At 33.6% G+C, this 21,628-nt stretch overlaps 1 protein-coding gene across 1 annotated transcript in view; it reads right to left on the bottom strand.

Annotated features, from left to right (window-relative positions):
• Nucleotides 1-21,628, bottom strand: part of DYNC2H1 (dynein cytoplasmic 2 heavy chain 1) — a 152,773-nt gene that overhangs the window by 108,828 nt on the left and 22,317 nt on the right. The window contains exons 20-35 of the mRNA XM_015814719.1: nucleotides 20,321-20,448; nucleotides 19,863-20,012; nucleotides 19,058-19,263; nucleotides 17,200-17,355; nucleotides 16,397-16,511; nucleotides 14,901-15,071; nucleotides 13,713-14,095; nucleotides 9,848-9,980; nucleotides 9,253-9,370; nucleotides 7,682-7,794; nucleotides 7,467-7,586; nucleotides 6,193-6,343; nucleotides 5,239-5,441; nucleotides 3,439-3,621; nucleotides 2,095-2,277; nucleotides 1,054-1,277 (exon numbers count right to left, since the gene is read on the bottom strand). Of these exons, the coding sequence (XP_015670205.1) occupies nucleotides 1,054-1,277; nucleotides 2,095-2,277; nucleotides 3,439-3,621; nucleotides 5,239-5,441; nucleotides 6,193-6,343; nucleotides 7,467-7,586; nucleotides 7,682-7,794; nucleotides 9,253-9,370; nucleotides 9,848-9,980; nucleotides 13,713-14,095; nucleotides 14,901-15,071; nucleotides 16,397-16,511; nucleotides 17,200-17,355; nucleotides 19,058-19,263; nucleotides 19,863-20,012; nucleotides 20,321-20,448 (2,737 nt within the window). The remainder of the gene's footprint in view (nucleotides 1-1,053; nucleotides 1,278-2,094; nucleotides 2,278-3,438; nucleotides 3,622-5,238; nucleotides 5,442-6,192; nucleotides 6,344-7,466; nucleotides 7,587-7,681; nucleotides 7,795-9,252; nucleotides 9,371-9,847; nucleotides 9,981-13,712; nucleotides 14,096-14,900; nucleotides 15,072-16,396; nucleotides 16,512-17,199; nucleotides 17,356-19,057; nucleotides 19,264-19,862; nucleotides 20,013-20,320; nucleotides 20,449-21,628) is intronic.

Raw genomic sequence — 21,628 nt, 5'->3', positions numbered from 1 at the left:
AAGACCCCAACGTGACTAAAGTGATGAAAAAGCAACATCATGATCTTTGGATATGGAGACATATTTGAAATCTTGACTTTGTCACTAAAAGGCTCAGAGGAACAGATTATTTGCTGAACGTTTGATGCTATCGAAGTTAGTGGAAGAAGAATTCAAGTAAGGGCTTTTCAGGATTGCCTAAATATAACTTAGTTGTTAAATTCAGGTTGGGAGGTCTGTCTTGATTATAATAACCTTAAGATTATTTTTCATTTGAAAAAGAATTGTTAATTTTTTCTTCATTTGCGGGGATGATATTAACCTCATTTTTTCCATCATTTTTATCAACAACCTGATTTAACAACAGCATTTGGCATCAACTTTAAAACCATCTGCATTTTTTTACTTGCTCAACTAAATTTCAGAGTACAAGAAAATAAGGATCTGAATCTATATATTTTCATTCATATTTTGAATCAGAATTTCCAAATATCTTTCACCCAGAGAAAAATAGCACTATATTGCTCCTTTTCCAGATATTAAAAGTATATTATACAATTTTTATTGTTTTCTATATATCACATTTTCATCTATTGTAAAGCAGCATACATTATAAAGCAGCATTAGGTAATATTATTTTAAATAAATTTGCACATTTCATGTATCTGCATATTATGTTATCATAACGGCCTATGTTTTCAAAATAAAATCTCCTGATTCTTTATATTGATAATTTTCAGAGACTCAGATACAATGGCTTAAAACTGAATAGCAAAGCTTGCTTAAGATCAACAAACTACTTTCTTGACTGACATCTGAACTGAGCCCTAGTTCAAATGTCATGTTGTCTGCTATATTATATCAAACTACTGTATCGAGAATGTTAATGTTTTACAAATCCCAAAGTTTATGACAAAGCCCTTTTACTGTAATACTGAAGAGTATCTAAACAGAACAAAGAATCAAAATATTAATTCCTCAAAGTCGAAGATGGAGGAACAAAAGAAGGATGAAAAGGAGATAATAAACTGACTGGGGATAGAGGAATGAAAAAAAAAACCTCCAAACACCTACCGTGCTAAATTGAAAATATCCACCAGTTTTCTTCCCAGAGGTTTAGCATCTTTAAAGCCTTCTGAATATAATATCACTTCTGCAATTAGCTCATTATCGGGACGAGTCATAGCAACTGGTCGGAAAAGTTGTTTAAGATTGTCAGGCAATTTCTGTCTGCCTCCATAGCCTTTCCCAGCAGGATTCATGGTGATAAAAATTCCAGAATTATGATCCATTTCTACCTGATATTTAAATATACAAACATCTTCAGTAAAAACTCAATAACCTATATAAACCATTAAATAAGAACTCAACAATCTATGTAAACACAGAAGCATGTTGTATATTTTATGTAGCATTACAAGCATCTGAAAGATGTTCAAATGGCTGACATATTTCTATATATTCTCACTGACCTTTTGCCAGTATGACAAGAAATACAGAGCACTTCAATCTTTTCATTTCTTGTCTTTGTCTTGTAAGGTATCAGTTCCTAACTCAATTCAAATAAGAAGGGACAACTGTTTTGATCTAAAGAGACTAATGCAACAGACTTAAAACCCTTCAATTACTCTATGTAATTCTTGCAAATGTGCATTTCCACAAAATTTATTTTAAAAAATCCAATTAAATACAGTAAAATGTTTGCATGTATAACTTACCCGAAGATAGAACAGATGTTCAGTACTTTTTATTTTAATGCACAGGATTCACATGTTTAAATGAAGCCAATTCCTTCATGTACTGTATGAAACCGATGTTTATCAGTTATTAAGGATGTCCCTACTTTAGAAGGCATTCAACCTGTTTTTGAAAGTCATACCCTACATGCCATACACATGTCCAGTTCCCCCTATCTGGCTGTAGCTCGACTGCTTTGTGTTGGGCCCTGTTTAAGACTTTACCATCTCAGATTTTGGCTGAATTAAATTATTTGGGGTGATTCTCTGATTCGTTCACCCTGAATCATAGGTTTTCCTAATTGTTGAGGTTACGCTGCATAAAAAGTAAGTAAGTGAGTCAGTAAGTAAATATTGTACAAGAGTTTAAGATTTGTACCTCTTTCCCAAGTAATTCACAAACAGGTTGATGTTTCTTCAGAGCATGTTGAATTGTCTGAATCTGCATAGATACAGCAGAGAGTACAGCTTCTTCCAGACGATTAAACTCATCAAAACAGCCCCAGGCTCCACATTTCACCAAACCAACAAATATTCGCCCCATTGATTTCACATCAATGCCCTTAAAATAAGCAAAGAATGCTACTTCAGCTACATAATATATAATATTCCTTTTCCCAAGTTAAAAAAAGTATAATGAAATTTTAAAGTTTGTAACAAAAGTAACAATGCTTTGGGGAGGTGAAACGGGGCTTATTTGAACACTGCAACCTTTTGGACTTGCAGTTTCTGTATGGTTTTTTTTTGTAAATATAAACAGATCCTTTTTAAAAAATGTTTTACAAAGGAAACAAGAAAAGGCGTTTAAAAAAGGAAATACTTCACTCATCTCATCCGTTACAGATGTTATGGTGAAAGGAGCACTGAAATCTGCATAAATATGAATTTGATAAATATTTTCTATTTATTTATTGAAGATATGTTTTTTGCTTCTCATTTGTAACTTTAAAGGATTCAACCATCATCATCATTGTCAACAGTCATCATTGTCAACAATCATCATCGTTGTCCATTGTCATCTCAATGTACTGGAATATACCCAATTTCAGCTTTAGCCACCCCAATTTATAACTTAATACAGGATTCAATCATTCATTAATTTTGCAAATTTATATGGCCATCCATATTAACCAAAAAATTCTGCGCAGCTAATAAGGGGCGTAAGTAGACTTTGAAGAAGCAGGATAGGAAGAGTATTAATGTTTTTGCCCTTTGGTTTTGGAGAAGACTTCTCAGAATGATGTGGATAACCAAGGGGACAAACAAATTGAAAAAAAATCAACCTACAGTTGAGGCACAATAAGGTTCAAATTATCCTATTTCAGACATATATAATATAACTTATCTCTCCAGGAAAGAATCTAATAGTAGAAAGTTGCTAGGAGTCAATAACTTGATGGCACCCAAAGGTGCTTTTAAAAAGGCAACTGGACTTTCTTAGCTTTTTTTCTTGAAAATGTTTCACTTCTCATCCAAAAAGCTTCTTCAGTTCTGAAGTGAAAAAGCTCCTTGGATTAGAAGCAAAATATTTTCAAGGGGAAAAAAAACAAGAAAGTCCAATTACCTTTTGAAAAGTACCTTTGGGACAGCACCTGGATGATTGTGAATCTCCATAGCCAACTTGATGGAACACAAACAATCAATCAATTAATTAATCAATGAACAAGACATATGAACCTTTTTCATACAACAGTTAGAACTGTATTGATATACTTTACTTCACCTCATCACAATTAAACACCAAAACTTGTCTTCCAAGTAATCCTCCTAGAGCCTTTACAGATTCTGTCTTGCCAGTTCCAGCTGGGCCATAGGGGTTTCCACCAAGGCCCATCTTCATAGCTTGAGTAAGCGTAAGGTAACACTTGTCAGTTAATGGTGTATAAACAAGCTTTGGTGAATTTCCCTAAAATTTTAAAAACAATAACATTCAATTAAAATTATGAACTCAACTGAATTGTCCAGATTAACACCACCACTAAAAGTGAATTCCAAATTAGTAATTATTTATTTCAATAATGCTAAAGACATGGAAATATTCAAAAATTCAAACTTTTCCAACTTTCTTGAATTACTTACAAAAGCATTACATGGAATGTACAGGAAATATCTTGTTAAAAGAGACCCTGAGACCAAACTAAATTCAGCATGTGTATCTTTGTCTGTTCCAAAACAGTTGCCTCAAAGGTTGCAAAATGGAGTTTGTTTGTTTAAAAATTAAACAGAGATAGTTTGTGCCAGATCAAGAGAGCAATGCCTTCATTACAACTTCTTTTTTCCCTTAAGTCTACTATTTACAATGGAAGGAAACCTATTAATGGATACTTTGTGAGATGAGGAGGTTCAAATTAGAATTGTGAATGGTGTTAAAAATCAGAGGGTTGCAGTTTTCTTCCAGTAAACCAAAATTCATTTCTAATCCAGGCCTCAGGCTCTAGAGATATTTTTTCTCTATTAAAATGAGCTATGAAAAGATAAAACATGTTATTGTTCTAGAATCTTCAGAACACTCTTATTACAATACAGGCTCAAGCAAGTGAAAACATTAGAATTCTAACAAAAGACAGAATCTGATACAAAGAATCATATGGAATGAAAATTTAGTCACTTTTATTAATGCTTATTCTCAAATAACTGTGCTACAAATTTCAGACATTAAGAATGTTTTCAATTGTTTCTATAAAACAAGAACCATCACACCACATGAAAACAGATTCTGAAACAGAGGGGAATATCAAGATCTGGAATCTGTTATATAAGAAAATGTTTTAAAAAATCATTGTAGCAATAAAAAATATTCTTAGAACCTTGCTCAATTGTATTTATTTATTTATAATTAAAGTTGATGGGAGCTGTATTTTAACAAAAGTCATACTTTAGAAAAAAAATGTTTATCACAGCAAAGAAAAGTTTCAATAATTGAAACCCAAGAAGAATTTTCCCTTTTCTATCATATTGCCTGTTATGTACAGTACACAGGTAGTGCTCGACATACGACTACAATCAAGCCCAGTATTTCTTTTGCTAAGTGAGACAGTTGTTAAGTGAATTTTGCCCCATTTTACTTTCTTGCCACAGTTGTTAAGTGAATCATTGCCATTGTTAAATAGACAACGCTTTCTTAACTGAATCTGGCTTCCCCATTGACTATGCTTATCAGAAGGTCACAAAAAGTGATCATGTGACCCTGGGATATTGCAAACATCATAAATATGAGTCAGTTGCCAAGCATCTGAATTTTGATCATGTGACCACGGGAATGCTGCAATGGCTGTAAGTGTAGAAAACAGGTCATAAGTCACTTTTTCAGTGCTGTTGTAACTTTGAACCGTCATTAAATGAACTGCTGTAAATCAAAAACTACCCATAATGCTACTTGTCTACTCAGAAATAAACTGTACAAGGCTGAATGCATCTACTTCGGCAATTGATTTGTAGGACTACAATCTTAAACTAATGCTCATTAAAACAACGAGGACAAGAATGAAAGAATAAGACATAATTTATGCTAAACTTAAAATACCTGATATTCATAAGTGTACTGCAGTTCAGCATCCACCATTTGAATATAACATTTTTGATCCTTAAGGTAAAATCTGAGTTGCTTCTTCCAGGCCCAATCATCAGTACTATTGACCTGAGCTGCAATTAGCTGTTGTACAATATCAATGTTATGAATAACATCCAAAATCAGGGCTTTAAGCTTTAACTCAAGGATTCCAGATTCTGAAAAAAGTATTACAGTTTAAAATAAGGTTAATTTATATTGTTTCACCCATTATAATTGTATCATATGCTTAGAAATGAAAAGTAATAAAGAGAATACTGTTAACATCAACATATGTTGATAATTATTTAATAGTAATTCTAATGGTATAAAAGACAACTAGTGCCTGTAGTTTTTTGAGAATTTAAAATTAAAAGTTATTATGCAGTGCAGCTTGTACTACATAATTTGCACAGAAGGGCAGGATAAAAAACTGAATGAATGAATAGATAAATAAATAAATAATACTGAATAAATAAAAACAAAGATAGACAAAATACTCAATTCAACTGAATTGGAAACTGAAACCAAACCCAGAGAAATACTATTTTATCATTTTTCCAATCATGTAAGAGGGAAGGTTTTGCCCTTTAGTTTTCAATTATGTTTTACAATTTTATGTCATGTTTGAAACTGGCTATTATAGCTCAGTAAATAAACCATGGTGAACAAAACTGGATTAACATAGTATGTGAATTCCTCTATAGTCAAAAGCAGAAAAATTTAACAAATTGCAATATCAACTCAGACAATGCAATGTTTGGTGGCATGCAAAAGAAAGTAAAGAAAGAAAGAAATCAAGACCAACAAATACAAAAACAGTACAAATGGCAAGAAGCCACACTGACTATATTGTGAGAATGATTCAAATTCTGCATCACGAATGTGAAATCATTTTAAAATATTATTTTATGTTATCTTCTTCCATACCTGCATTGCCCAAATCTTCTATATTAGTATCTATACTGGTATAATGCTCCAATTTAGCCATTAGTTCTAATTCTATCTGTTGCAAATTACATTCCTTGATTGCACACTCAACATCTTCTGTGAATTGAATTTGTTCAGCCAAACAAAGAATCTATTCGGAAAATGGTATGCATAAAGAAAAATATGTTATAGCATTTGATAGCATCCATGATGACTATTTAAAGAAATCACAACACCTCATTTATCTACAAATCCACAATACTCTTCTGCTGAAACTCTAAAACAGACATGTCAAACACAAGGCCCCGGGGGCCAGATGCGGCCCGCAAAGTGGTTTCATGTGTCCCGCAAAGCCATCCTGGAAACAGTGAGGGAACGGCTCCCTCTGCCTTGGCCCTGGCCCAGGCCAGCTGGGAGCCAATGTACAATTTTATGGTGGCCATCTATACTGAAACGCATTCAGTCTTAGTTCTACAAGGCCATCTGGAAACAGTGAGGAACCAAGCCCCCACAGGCCCCCTTGACACAAACGAAGTAGAGCTGGCCACACCCACCCAGTAGGCCACAGCCACTTCATCCATGCTCACCCAGTAGGCCGCACCCACCCTGGCCACACCCACCCGACCCCTTGAGGGCAACCGCAATGCTGATGCGGCCCTCAATGAAATTGAGTTTGACACCCCTGCTCTAAAAGGTAACAGATTATCAAACAGTTTATTAAATTGTCAATGCTGTATGCAGATTTTTAAAAAACTACAATTATTTGAATATTTAAAAGCAATGATAATCCGAGAGTTCAGAGCATAGATTAAACTACCAGTGACTTGTGTCTCTGACAGAACAGGTTAAGTACAATCAACAAATGGCTACACTATGCTGTATCTTCCAAACAATATACAAATGCAGGATATATCTACATCATGAAGGTGCTACTTGAGTGAAAGAAACTGGCTAGAGCCAGAAAAAAGGATTCTACTCTTTTCCACAATCTTCAGTAAAGATTCAGTGCAAATTGCAGGGAAACAAATGGCTTGAGGGATGGGGATAAGTGCAAAGGAAAGCACCTTTGTCTGATGTTGCACGTAATCCAAATTGCAAACAAAATTTGGTTTTTTTCAGATAAATTATTGGATAAATATATTCAAACTATTGTTTATTTTAGATTCAAATTTAATTCTACTGAATGGTTGAGCTAAAAATTAGTAAGCGTATGATCAAAATCCCCCTTCTTTGCAAAATTGAAATCTTGTTTTTGCATAAAAAAACAAACTTACCTGCGAAGGAAAAAGCGATGGATCAATTGAACCCTGTAATCTTTTCCCAGAGGCTACGCAGTCAATTAATAGTTTCTTCAATGTCTCCTTCATCTCTAAAGACAATTTGTTCAGCCATACCTAGCAAATAACATATCAAGAAAACCCAATAAACCATATTAACATACTTAATATTGACAAATGGGAAACTGGGGGGGAGGAGCTTACTTTCTTACCTCAACGTCATTGGATAGCAGAATTTTATTTTTGAAAGGTACGGTTTCACCTTCTACAGATTTCATTGCAATAATATTTTTAAAATCTTCATCAAAGCTTACACTGTGAATTCCTGTTAATTAATGGAATAATGTAACATTGATTAGCTTAATACAGGGATGTGTAAAACTTTCTGTGGGCAGAAAAACTGGTTTTGAGTGGTCCATGGTTGAACCAGTTCGACTGGAAACAAGCCAAAGACATTGTTACAGCAATTGGAAAGAGAATAGAGAAAATGCTGAGAAGAGCAGGGGTGGGAAATCTGGTAGGATGTTACAATGGGAGTCTGATCCATACTGCTGATTCCACAATAAGGAACAGGCATGTAGACCCATTCTTCTATTAGCACCTATTCTTTGGAATTAAATTTCCCTTGGAATAATGCCCAAAGTGCGATCTCCTGAAGTTTAAAAATGGAATTAAAATTCTTCTTTTTGCAAGACTTTATGAGGTTTGAAGAATGATGGTTGTAGCATTTGATTGTTACATAATTTACTTGACTATATTGCATTGTGATTAGTATTATTGCTCTATTTGTGCTTTTCTATTAGCTTTTACTAAATAAAAGCATAATTACTGAGTGAGTGATGTAATTGCCCTAACTATCCTGTAAATCAGAATTTTGGTTTCACTGAGCACGGAACAATTAAATATTCAATTTTTGTATCTATTATACAGATGCTAATTTGAAACAGTTTATCAGAAATTGTGCAATATGATAGTTTGTTGTAAGTTCAAGACAATACCTATTTTCTGTACTGGGCACATCCCTAATATAGTTATATCACTTTTTACACAAATATGAACTTGGATTATAATATGGTAGTTTAAAATGGAAATTTATTTGAAGTCAAATTAAAGCATTGTTTTTGTAATACATTCATAGGTTTGTATACAGCATAACAGAAGCCAATTTTGCTCACATTACTGTTCTGCTATATATATTTTAGATCTCTTATGAAATAGTCCTGCCATTAGCTCAGAATTGTCATGGAAGAGGACTGCAGAACATTATCTGCCAATTAAATTAAAGTATTGGCCAGAACTCATCATCATTTTTGGAAATGTCAAAATACTACATGTATAAATAAATGAAAACAGCATTTTTTTAAAGCTAGACTCTTAAAAACATTTTAGGCAATCTCTATAAATAGATTTCAATTTACATTTTTCCCATTTCCATATATACTACTAGAAAAGAACATAAGAACATTTTTGTTACTCTTTCCCGGGAAACCTATTATAACCAAAATCTTCCAGTATAATGAGCCATCAAGGTTTGGAAACATTTATTCAGATTTTTTTAAAGTCTCTTTAAAAAGATTTAACTGTACCTAATATTACTAGAATTGATCTATATGAATAATAATAATAATAATAATAATAATAATAATAATAATAATAATAATAATAATAATAATAATAATAATAATAATAATAATAATAATAATAAAGTTTGAAGACCCCTGGACTAGATGATACTTGTGGTCCATTCCAACTAAACAATTCTTTGATCCTTTATCATCCTTACCGGCAAATAGCTTCTTCAGATGAGATTGGATAACTAATGGATTAGTAGACTGACCCAAGATTTCCAGAAGATCATCATCTCCAATGAAATAAAATCTGGGGAATGCAGAACGCTTTTCCTGTTTAAAAATAAATAAATTCAGACGGCCTCTCCAAGACAGCATCGTAATTATTTCTGAACCAGTTAAACTAACATATTTTTAAAAAATGAAATAAGGAATAACTTTGAGCTGAAAATCTCTACTTTTACACCAAAAAAAGAGGCTCCCTCTATCACTTCCTTATTCTTCAAAAAATATTTATTTTTTTATTGGTCAAAGTACTTTTGAAATAAAAAACGAACACAAAAATTAAGGAAACAACATTCAAGTAAAAACAACCTAACTTGAATGATGTGCAGCACTTCAGCTTCAGCTTCAAAATGAATATAATAACACAGCTGCTTTAAGATGTCACAGAAATATACTTCATTTGCACTCCCACAAGAATGTATGCATATGTATAAATACAAGTCTTTATTATCTCAAGGAGAGATACAGAATTTTAGTGTTCATCATCTGAGTTCACTATTAAATGGAGTGATCAGAAATTTTTACCTCCAGGAATTCATTTAAAGATTTTTGACATCTCTGAAGCTGGTCAAGGATAGTAATTAAGGCAGTTCTTATTCCCGCTCGAGTATTCAAAGAAATTACACGGTTATCTTGTTTGATATCTGCCAGTATTGATCTTTAAAAGGAAACAACATGGTGTAAAGTACACTGTTATTTCTTCTTTGGTTTTAATAAGACGTAAGTAAAATGATAAGCAACTGAAACTATTTATGACTCAAATATGAAAATACAAGAAATTAATTTAAATTTTACATGCAATGCATATGCTTTATCTGAGGAAGTTGGATTAAAAGACAGAATAGAACATTAACTCACCTAAAGTCTTCATCTACTCTGTTGAAACGTGCCTGCTCTTTAGGCAAAGCTCCACGACCAAANGATAATTTTTAAGAGGGGTTTTTTAGAGGGTTTTTAATTACTTTTTAATTAGACAATTTAAATATTTCATTTTAATTAATTTTAACTTGTGATTGTTAGTGGTGTTTTTAATTGATTGTCAGCCGCCCTGAGTCCGCAAGGAGAAGGGCGGGATATAAATTCAAATAATAAATAAATAAATAAATAAATAAATAAATTGTCAATGCTGTATGCAGATTTTTAAAAAACTACAATTATTTGAATATTTAAAAGCAATGATAATCCGAGAGTTCAGAGCATAGATTAAACTACCAGTGACTTGTGTCTCTGACAGAACAGGTTAGGTACAATCAACAAATGGCTACACTATGCTGTACCTTTCAAACAATATACAAATGCAGGATATATCTACATCATGAAGGTGCTACTTGAGTGAAAGAAACTGGCTAGAGCCAGAAAAAAGGATTCTACTCTTTTCCACAATCTTCAGTAAAGATTCAGTGCAAATTGCAGGGAAACAAATGGCTTGAGGGATGGGGATAAGTGCAAAGGAAAGCACCTTTGTCTGATGTTGCACGTAATCCAAATTGCAAACAAAATTTGGTTTTTTTTCAGATAAATTATTGGATAAATATATTCAAACTATTGTTTATTTTAGATTAAAATTTAATTCTACTGAATGGTTGAGCTAAAAATTAATAAGCATATGATCAAAATCCCTCTTCTTTGCAAAATTGAAATCTTGTTTTTGCATAAAAAAACAAACTTACCTGCGAAGGAAAAAGCGATGGATCAATTGAACCCTGTAATCTTTTCCCAGAGGCTACGCAGTCAATTAATAGTTTCTTCAATGTCTCCTTCATCTCTAAAGACAATTTGTTCAGCCATACCTAGCAAATAATATATCAAGAAAACCCAATAAACCATATTAACATACTTAATATTGACAAATGGGAAACTGGGGGGGAGGAGCTTACTTTCTTACCTCAACGTCATTGGATAGCAGAATTTTATTTTTGAAAGGTACGGTTTCACCTTCTACAGATTTCATTGCAATAATATTTTTAAAATCTTCATCAAAGCTTACACTGTGAATTCCTGTTAATTAATGGAATAATGTAACATTGATTAGCTTAATACAGGGATGTGTAAAACTTTCTGTGGGCAGAAAAACTGGTTTTGAGTGGTCCATGGTTGAACCTGTTCGACTGGAAACAAGCCAAAGACATTGTTACAGCAATTGGAAAGAGAATAGAGAAAATGCTGAGAAGAGCAGGGGTGGGAAATCTGGTAGGATGTTACAATGGGAGTCTGATCCATACTGCTGATTCCACAATAAGGAACAGGCATGTAGACCCATTCTTCTATTAGCACCTATTCTTTGGAATTAAATTTCCCTTGGAATAATGCCCAAAGTGCGATCTCCTGAAGTTTAAAAATGGAATTAAAATTCTTCTTTTCGCAAGACTTTATGAGGTTTGAAGAATGATGGTTGTAGCATTTGATTGTTACATAATTTACTTGACTATATTGCATTGTGATTAGTATTATTGCTCTATTTGTGCTCTTCTATTAGCTTTTACTAAATAAAAGCATAATTACTGAGTGAGGGATGTAATTGCCCCAACTATCCTGTAAATCAGAATTTTGGTTTCACTGAGCAAGGAACAATTAAATATTCAATTTTTGTATCTATTATACAGATGCTAATTTGAAACAGTTTAGCAGAAATTGTGCAATATGATAGTTTGTTGTAAGTTCAAGACAATACCTATTTTCTGTACTGGGCACAACCCTAATATAGTTATATCACTTTTTACACAAATATGAACTTGGATTATAATATGGTAGTTTAAAATGGAAATTTATTTGAAGTCAAATTAAAGCATTGTTTTTGTAATACATTCACAGGTTTGTATACAGCATAACAGAAGCCAATTTTGCTCACATTACTGTTCTGCTATATATATTTTAGATCTCTTATGAAATAGTCCTGCCATTAGCTCAGAATTGTCATGGAAGAGGACTGCAGAACATTATCTGCCAATTAAATTAAAGTATTGGCCAGAACTCATCATCATTTTTGGAAATGTCAAAATACTACATGTATAAATAAATGAAAACAGCATTTTTTAAAGCTAGACTCTTAAAAATATTTTAGGCAATCTCTATAAATAGATTTCAATTTACATTTTTCCCATTTCCATACTAGAAAAGAACATAAGAACATTTTTGTTACTCTTTCCCGGGAAACCTATTATAACCAAAATCTTCCAGTATAATGAGCCATCAAGGTTTGGAAACATTTATTCAGATTTTTTTAAAGTCTCTTTAAAAAGATTTAACTGTACCTAATATTACTAGAATTGATCTATATGAATAATAATAATAATAATAATAATAATAATAATAATAATAATAATAATAATAATAATAATAATAATAATAATAATAATAATAATAGTAATAGTAATAGTAATAGTAATAAAGTTTGAAGACCCCTGGACTAGATGATACTTGTGGTCCATTCCAACTAAACAATTCTTTGATCCTTTATCATCCTTACCGGCAAATAGCTTCTTCAGATGAGATTGGATAACTAATGGATTAGTAGACTGACCCAAGATTTCCAGAAGATCATCATCTCCAATGAAATAAAATCTGGGGAATGCAGAACGCTTTTCCTGTTTAAAAATAAATAAATTCAGACGGCCTCTCCAAGATAGCATCGTAATTATTTCTGAACCAGTTAAACTAACATATTTTTAAAAAATGAAATAAGGAATAACTGTGAGCTGAACATCTCTACTTTTACACCAAAAAAGAGGCCCCCTCTATCACTTGCTTATTCTTCAAAAAATATTTATTTTTTTATTGGTCAAAGTACTTTTGAAATAAAAAACGAACACAAAAATTAAGGAAACAACATTCAAGTAAAAACAACCTAACTTGAATGATGTGCAGCACTTCAGCTTCAGCTTCAAAATGAATATAACACAGCTGCTTTAAGATGTCACAGAAATATACTACATTTGCACTCCCACAAGAATGTATGCATATGTATAAATACAAGTCTTTATTATCTCAAGGAGAGATACAGAATTTTAGTGTTCATCATCTGAGTTCACTATTAAATGGAGTGATCAGAAATTTTTACCTCCAGGAATTCATTTAAAGATTTTTGACATCTCTGAAGCTGGTCAAGGATAGTAATTAAGGCAATTCTTATTCCCGCTCGAGTATTCAAAGAAATTACACGGTTATCTTGTTTGATATCTGCCAGTATTGATCTTTAAAAGGAAACAACATGGTGTAAAGTACACTGTTATTTCTTCTTTGATTTTAATAAGACATAAGTAAAATGATAAGCAACTGAAACTATTTATGACTCAAATATGAAAATACAAGAAATTAATTTAAATTTTACATGCAATGCATATGCTTTATCTGAGGAAGTTGGATTAAAAGACAGAATAGAACATTAACTCACCTAAAGTCTTCATCTACTCTGTTGAAACGTGCCTGCTCTTTAGGCAAAGCTCCACGACCAAAAATGGGCTCCAGATATACCCACTTCCTCTGAATTTGATTTAGATTCTGTAGATATTCATCCAGTTCAGCAAGTTTCTTTTCCCAAACAGAAACTTTATCTTGGAAACCTTTGTAATATGGAGAGTCTTTTAATGACTGAAGTAAGCAGCGATTGTCTCCAACTTGATTGACTATATCTTTCCAATCCTTAATCAATTTGATCATCCGGTTCTGGCTATCTTCATAATCTGTTAGTGTAAAGACAGCTCCAACTCCCCAAAGCTCAAGCTCACGCAAGGCTTCTCTGATTGTCACCTCGCCATGAGCCCTGCTGTTCAAATCCTGTTAGCAAATGTAAATTAACATAATTCAAGCTAATGATTTAAGTACTAGTAGAGATAAATCCAAAGAACAAAGAAATTTCAGGCATTGATTTATAAAGCAATACATTTACTTTTTAATTAAACATTACGGTATTACTTACATATTGATACAATATACTTTTTTTTCTTTTAACAACCCTGTAATCCCTTCCATCGGGGTGGAGTTGGGACCACTGAATGGAGCTGAGCATTTACTGTCCGGATGCCCTTCCTGTTGCCTATGCGAAGCTCGCAGCAGATATTTTCTCTTTGCGCCCAGAGAGAGAAATATCTGCTACTACCTAGGATCAAACTCACGGCCTCCTGTGAGGTGAGAGCTCCATCTCTAGGCTACCACGCTGCTCTGCTATAGCATACATATTGGTGACATATTTCTGGGATTTGAATAAAATGAGTAACAAAATAAAATCTCTAAACAAAATTAACTTGGATAATTAATCTTTCTACACCAACCAGCCAAATTATTTCCCAAATACAAATTAGCATTTTCTATAGCACAATTTACTATTAAGGGTTATTGTCTTCAAGGGCAGGTGTAAGAACATTACAAGCGTGTAATGAAATTTCAGTGTCACGAACAATGTATCAGGACTACGTATTGAAAATTATTATTTCTTTCTTTATACAGAAAGAACTGACTTAGTAATTTTTTTTATTAAACTTAGTCAATAACTTTGGGGCATTCCTTGCTTTAAGTGGAAGCTAGAAATATTGTCCAAAAATTTCTTCAAATAATTTTGTTTATACCAAAAAATAGTTCACACCTTAAGTTCTGCTGCTTTTTCCACAATGACATCTGCCACTTTTAGGAGGTCTCCAAACATCAGACTCCCTAGACTGGTACCCCTAGGAAGACCAAGAATACGAAAGAGGTCCAACCAATGATCTGGTGACAAGTGTTCTCCTTTAACATATTTCAATATAGGAAGGATTAGCTGTAAGAAAAAAGAGCATAGGTTAGCAATTATTATTTTTCTTTTGTAACCATGAATGTATTTTATGTTTAAACAATAAAGGATTGTGAAAATATCACAAGTAACAAACACTACATTCTTATACTTGCACTCAGTAGTACTGTATTTAAATTTAATATTTTTAGATTTATTTCATAAACAGAATTATCATTGGATCTTTACAATACAGGTAGTCTTCACTTAATGTCTATTTGTTCAGCAACCATTCGAAGTTACCACAGTGCTGAAAAAAGGGACTTAAAATCCATCCTTGAAGTTCTGGCCACTGCAGCAACCCCATAAACAAAATTTGCACTCACATTTACAAGTAGCTTTTGGTGGCCTGCTGACCCATTGCTGCCAGCTGTCACTGTCACCCAGTCCTCTCTGCTGCAAACAGCTGGGACTTTTGTTGCTTGGCTGCTAGGGTCTCCTTTTGTGCACCAGCCAGGGCCTTCGTTCCCCAAAAGACCTGGTCAATGTGTGAAATAGGATCCCCTCTGCGCCGGCACAAAAGGACCATTCTAGCCATGAACTTTCACAGACCAGCCTTTCATGAGCTGGGTGAGGTTTTTTTTACACAAAATATAGCCCTGAATGGCGAACGGAAGCCATGGCCAGCACAGAAGAAGAGCCCTGGTTGGTATGCAAAAAAAGCCTTGCACTGAGATAAGGGGCTGCAATAAAAGGCCCCAACAAGTAAAGTATTGGAATGTGATGTAGCAGGCAATGCAGGAGCAAGGATGGGGGAGGGACAGCTGGCTGCAGCCGATAGGTAGGTGGCCAAAAGAGCAGAAATACAAAGTAGATAAATGGGTGGGGAGTTGAAGTGGAGGCAGTTCTTACTTTTTTCCAAGAATGGCTTGGATTCAGTTGGATCCTGGCCTAGCAACTGTTTGAGATTCATTCAACAACAGCATCTGGGATTGCTAGAACTGCTGTCACTATGCAGAGCTGTCATGCGATGTTTTGCCTAATTACTGTGTTACCTAGCAACAGAGTTGATGGTCCAATTAAGGGAGGACTACCTATGTGAGAATACTGTAATAATATTAGACCATTTTACAGAGCAATTCCAACTATTAACAGAAATAACAAGGAGAAATGTTTTGAACATTTTGAAAGGTTATATGCTAAAATTAATTGCTGTAATCAAATGCAAAACCCAGAAGGGTCTTCAAGAAATATATAACAATGAATGAAATACTGTATACTCTATAAAGATGCCTAGGTCTCAAAACCCTCAAAGCATTCTAAACATTCCAGTATTTCCTATTTGTCTTAATTCTCTCGCACTATCATTTTACCTTGTATTTATCCACCTCTTTTTGCAACTTCACAGTCATTATTGTGTGTTCTTCAATCTTTCTCAGTTTTTCATGCCAGTTCAACAAGAATTCTTCAAATAGGTAGGTCTTACTCCTGTATACAATATATATTAAAAGAAGTTCATTGTGAGCCAACCACTATTATCATTAAGAACTATGTATAGGTAGTCCTCAGATACGATAGCAATTGGGGCTGGGATTCTTATAGCTAAGATAATGTGGTTGTAAAGTACAATGCCATGTGACTGCATTGCTTAGTGAATACAATCCCAGCAGTCCCAGTTGCCATCATAACCCCAAGATGCAAGGATTAAGTGGGAAGCGATGAGAGTCTACATTAAGGTGGCATGGGGTGATGGGGGGGAGGTTGCAGGGAGATGGGGGAGGCCCAGAGCAGGATGCATTCAAGTTGGGAAATGCTAGGTGAAGGGGGTGATGTAGCCCTAGTGCAGGGAGGCCAGGGTAAAGGATGATGCAACACCACAAGAACAAGGGGAGACTTACCAGAATGACAAGTGACTTTCCATGCCAGCTTCTCCTTTGACTTTGCTTGTGGGAAGCCAGCAAGGAAGGTCACAAGTGGCAATCATGTGACTGCTGCGATGTTGTAAATGTGAACTTATTGCCAAGCATCAAAATCACAATTACATGACTGGTGGTGGTGCAATGGCCAAAACTTTGAAGTCTGGCTGTAAGTATCACTTGTTCAGCGGTGCTGCAACTTCAAACTCTCACTGAGCAAGTGGTCGGGAAGCAAAGACTACCCATAATCTTAAATGTACCTAAATGTAATCCAATCTTCGTTGGCTTTTTCTTGAAAACCTTCATAAAATTGCTCATACAGCGACCAAACCTCAGCACAGCATTCAATGTCTCTGCGTACTTCATTGGCTAAAGAGAAATCAGGCTCTTCTAATTCAAAGTGACAACAGTCATTACTGAAGAAAAAGAGCACAGAAATGAGTTATTTGTAAAAAATAGAAAAGGCAGGATACAAAAAAAATGTTATATTGTATGCGAAATAAATATATATAAATAGACAGTTATATAAATTGAATTCAATAAAATAAAAGATACAGTGATACAGATCAATCAGCAACATACTGGAATTACGGGCACAGTGAGAATATATATCTTCTGTATAAGAAAATGTTTCTTTCTTCTATTTTCTTTCAATAGATACATCAATAGATACTTTAATACAGTTATTAGAGCACAATCATGGAATGTGCAAGGGATAATAGAAAAAGCTGGAAACTTAAAGAACATTTATAAAATAATGTAATAGGGTATGCGTTACCCAATTTTAAAATAATATTCCTAATGCTGATTCTTCTAACTCTAGATCGGGGTTGTCAAACTCGCAACGTCACGTGACGTGTCGTGACGTATCATGACTTTTTTTCCATTGCCGGCAATGGGGTGGGCGCGGTTTCAGCATGACGCATCCGGCCCATAGGCCAGAAGTTTGACACCCCTGCTCTAGATCAGGGGTAAGCAACCTTGGCTCTTTTATGACTCGTGGACTTCAACTCCCAGAATTCCTGAGTCATAAAAGAGCCAAGGTTGCCTATCCCTGCTCTAGATCAACCAAATGAAAATATGTATTTTCCACAGTTGATGTTCTGTATATATCTGACATGGTAACAAAACAATAAATAAAAATCATTCCAGCTGCCTCCAGCCTTTCAGTAAGCTCTGATTATTTTACTACCAAGCTACATGGTGAACATATATGCAGTCCATGACTTAACAACTACAATTGAGACTGGTGCCAAGTGATACAGCATTTAGCAAGTCATCATGTGACCGCATCAACCATTTTACAACCATTTTTACAGTGGTTAAGTGAATTACCATAATTGTTAAGCGAATAACAGCTGTTAAGTAAATCATGGAGTTGTTATGCAAATCCAGCTTCCCCAATTGACTTTGCTTATTGGAAGCTGGCTGGGAAGGTTGCAAATCACGATCACAGTGAACACAAACTGCTTTCAACCATCGTAAATGTGATCCAGTTGCCAAGTGATGAGGAGGACAGTGGTAACTTTGAGGACAGGTCATAAATCACTTTTTCCAAGGCTGTCATAAATTCAAGCCCTTGTTAAACAAACATTTGTAAGTCAATGACTACCTATATTTGATTTTTAACTGATTTTAAAAATCTAAGTTGGATGAAACCTTCTTAGTACTTGATGGGAGCCAATCAGGAAGTATCAAACCTCCTGGAAAAAGGCCATGGCAAGCCCTTACTAAATTATGACTAAAATGACATGTGTTGATGAAAACCCCAAAAGTCATTGAATTGAACTTGTAAAATAGGAATTATTAGGTAAATATTAAAATATTACAGTTCCAGATCATTACTCCCTTTATATTAACACATAATTAATATACAACTTAAAAAAATGTGGATAAGAAAAATGTCATCTTTTAATAGAAGTGAACTTTTAATTTGATTAAAAAATAGTACGGTACACTCAAAATCTTTTAGTTCTACGGAAATTGAAAGCTGATAAAACTTTAATTTTTTTATTTTATTTTTATTTTATCCTAAAAGCTGTTGCTTTGCTTTCAAAAATTGTATTTACAAAACTATTCCTAATATGCTGATATTTGTTCATACAAAAATAGACATACACAAGTTTTTCCTTTATATCCTCGAGTTCATCAAACTCAATTTTTTTTTCCTTTATGATCTCAGCACTTCTCTGTAGCACGTCATGATGTCCTGTTTCAATGACATCATCACTAGGTTTCAACTGGTCCCATCGAGTTTTAAATTTTTCCAGTTCCTGAAGGTAGGTATTAACACGGGTTTTCACATTGCCTTTCATCACTTCGATCTGAAATCCAAAGAGTAAGTAAAACAGGAACAAAAGGATTATTATTAGTTTATTCTATAAACAGCTATATATTAACAGGATTACTATAAAAATAACTATTAACATTGTTCTAAGGGTAGTTTATCACTTTATCATACTATTAATTTGTACTCTTAAATACAATTTCAAATTAGCAGTGTTGTGTTAGATATTTTTCTTAAAAAGAATGAAAGGAATCTTGAAACTGAAGATACAATCCAGATCTTGCCTTACCACCTTACAGGGGAAGACTTACAGATTCAAGCATATCAGAGATTCTGGAAAACAGTATGAATAACAACCATGTATTGTCTTTGGAAGTAATCAAAATATATATATGGAACTGCATGCTGGAATCTCATAATTTTCCATGAAATGTTTTACTTATCATATAGTATCCTAGGTTTAAACAGGGAATTTTAAACATTTACAAAATTTCAAAAATTTAGAACAATCCCCTAGAATACTGGGCATTTTATGTCAACTTTTGAAGACTTAAAATAGCTGTCCTTCGCTCAAACCTGTTAGATATACATATGGAATGGATTTATATATATAACTATATAATGACTCTTAGTTACCTGTTCTTTAATCATTAGCTGATGACTCTCCATCATTAACTCAAATTTATCCCATGTAGCTCTCAAGCTGCCAATTGCTTCAATGCCCCCACCAGCCACAGTTCGGAGAAGCTTGTTTTTACTTTCTGCTTCTTGGAAAAGGAGAAAGACCTGAGCAGAGAGATTTGATATTAGCATAAAGCTCAAATCCATAAATACATTAATAAATATTTTAACATCACCTTTTATGATTATGCAATGTTTGGAGTAGAAAAAAAATAATCTTGGATGTGTACACAGCATGTAGGCGAACGAACGCTTCTTTTCTTGAGATTGTGCAATATTGCAATAATGAAATAGTGTAAGGCAATAACGAAAGTCAAGAAAGTCTATTAAGAAATCATTAACAATTTTAGATAATATTCATATTCTAGAAATATTCAGATATCAAAGTTCTTGATAGTAGAGAAAAATATTACCTCTTCTTTTTTGTCTTTTAAGTTTTTGTATTTTAAACTATCGTCTGTTATTTCTTCCACTGACTGGGGCCTTATTACTAAGGCATTCATAGCATCATTGAGAAATGAAGAAATATCATGCTGATGACCTACATAAACATCAAGAGAAAACACAACTGAGTCAATCATCATCATCATCATCATCAATAGGTGGACAAAAATGGCAAATCCACTCTTAAAAAACTGGTTGATGTGCTACCAACCATAATATCCCTATGGACTAATTTATAACAATCCCTCCATCAAATATTTAGGATTAAAGCTCCCATTCTCTCCCACATCCTCTCAGGTGCCAAAATTATAGATGAGTTATTCTGGTTAGTGTGTTTGTTCTTTGTCTTCTCACTGACTGTATAATTGAATGATACTAGACCTCCAGCACATATTATATTGATTGTTTCCAGTTGTCATTTTTTATTAATTATATTGCATTGCTCTTCTTTTATTTAAAATTATTATTTTAATTCTGATTCCCCATCAAGAGGCATCATTCTAAGATAGGTAGCTATATAAATTGCTAAATAAGTAGACAAACAAATAAAGCTTCTTTGGGGAGAAAATCTTATATTTAGACATTTTAGACTAAATTGAAATGTGCATGTCATAACATTGTATTATCAACCAATTGGGACAAAAAACAAGTGAAAGAGCAGAAAAGAATGTTGCTTGTCTTTAGCTCAACCCTTACTACAAAAGAAAGAGATTTGGCTTATAAGAGGATACACCAGACATTATAAGATTTGTGTAATTACTCTTAGATTGGGAGAGGAGGGATCCAAGCATTTTCCATCACCGAAAAGCTTATTTATATTTATTTAGTTTCAGTTATATCTTGCACATTTCGGATTCAGACTAATCTAACCTAAAGACAGCAGTAGAATTAGAAATTTTGCTAATCCTTGAAGCTTGGTTTTCCTCCCATTCATTGTAAATGAAAATGACAAGGAAGAAAATCACTGAAAATAGCTGAATAAAATCAACCTAAATTATCTCACTCTATTTGTCAGAACAAGGTGAAAATTATTGGAAAAGATGGCATTTTTCTTGCTTCCCCAGGATTCCTTGCTACAGGCTTAACAAGTATTCATTTAGGGTAACAACTACACAAAAAGACCAGCTTTCACTAAAACTAACAACAGTAAAAGCTAAGAGAATTTATTTGGTGAATTAAAAAAAACCTTATAAATCAGTGTAACTTTAATTATCATTAAAACCTCGACGTTTAAATTCTTACCGAAAAATCTATTTTTCGTTCTAATGCTAATCTTC

This window comes from Protobothrops mucrosquamatus, unplaced genomic scaffold, assembly GCF_001527695.2.
Source record: "Protobothrops mucrosquamatus isolate PMUCROS unplaced genomic scaffold, P.Mucros_1.0 scaffold277, whole genome shotgun sequence".
NCBI lineage: Eukaryota > Metazoa > Chordata > Lepidosauria > Squamata > Viperidae > Protobothrops > Protobothrops mucrosquamatus.
This window is presented reverse-complemented; position numbering and strand designations above follow the sequence as displayed.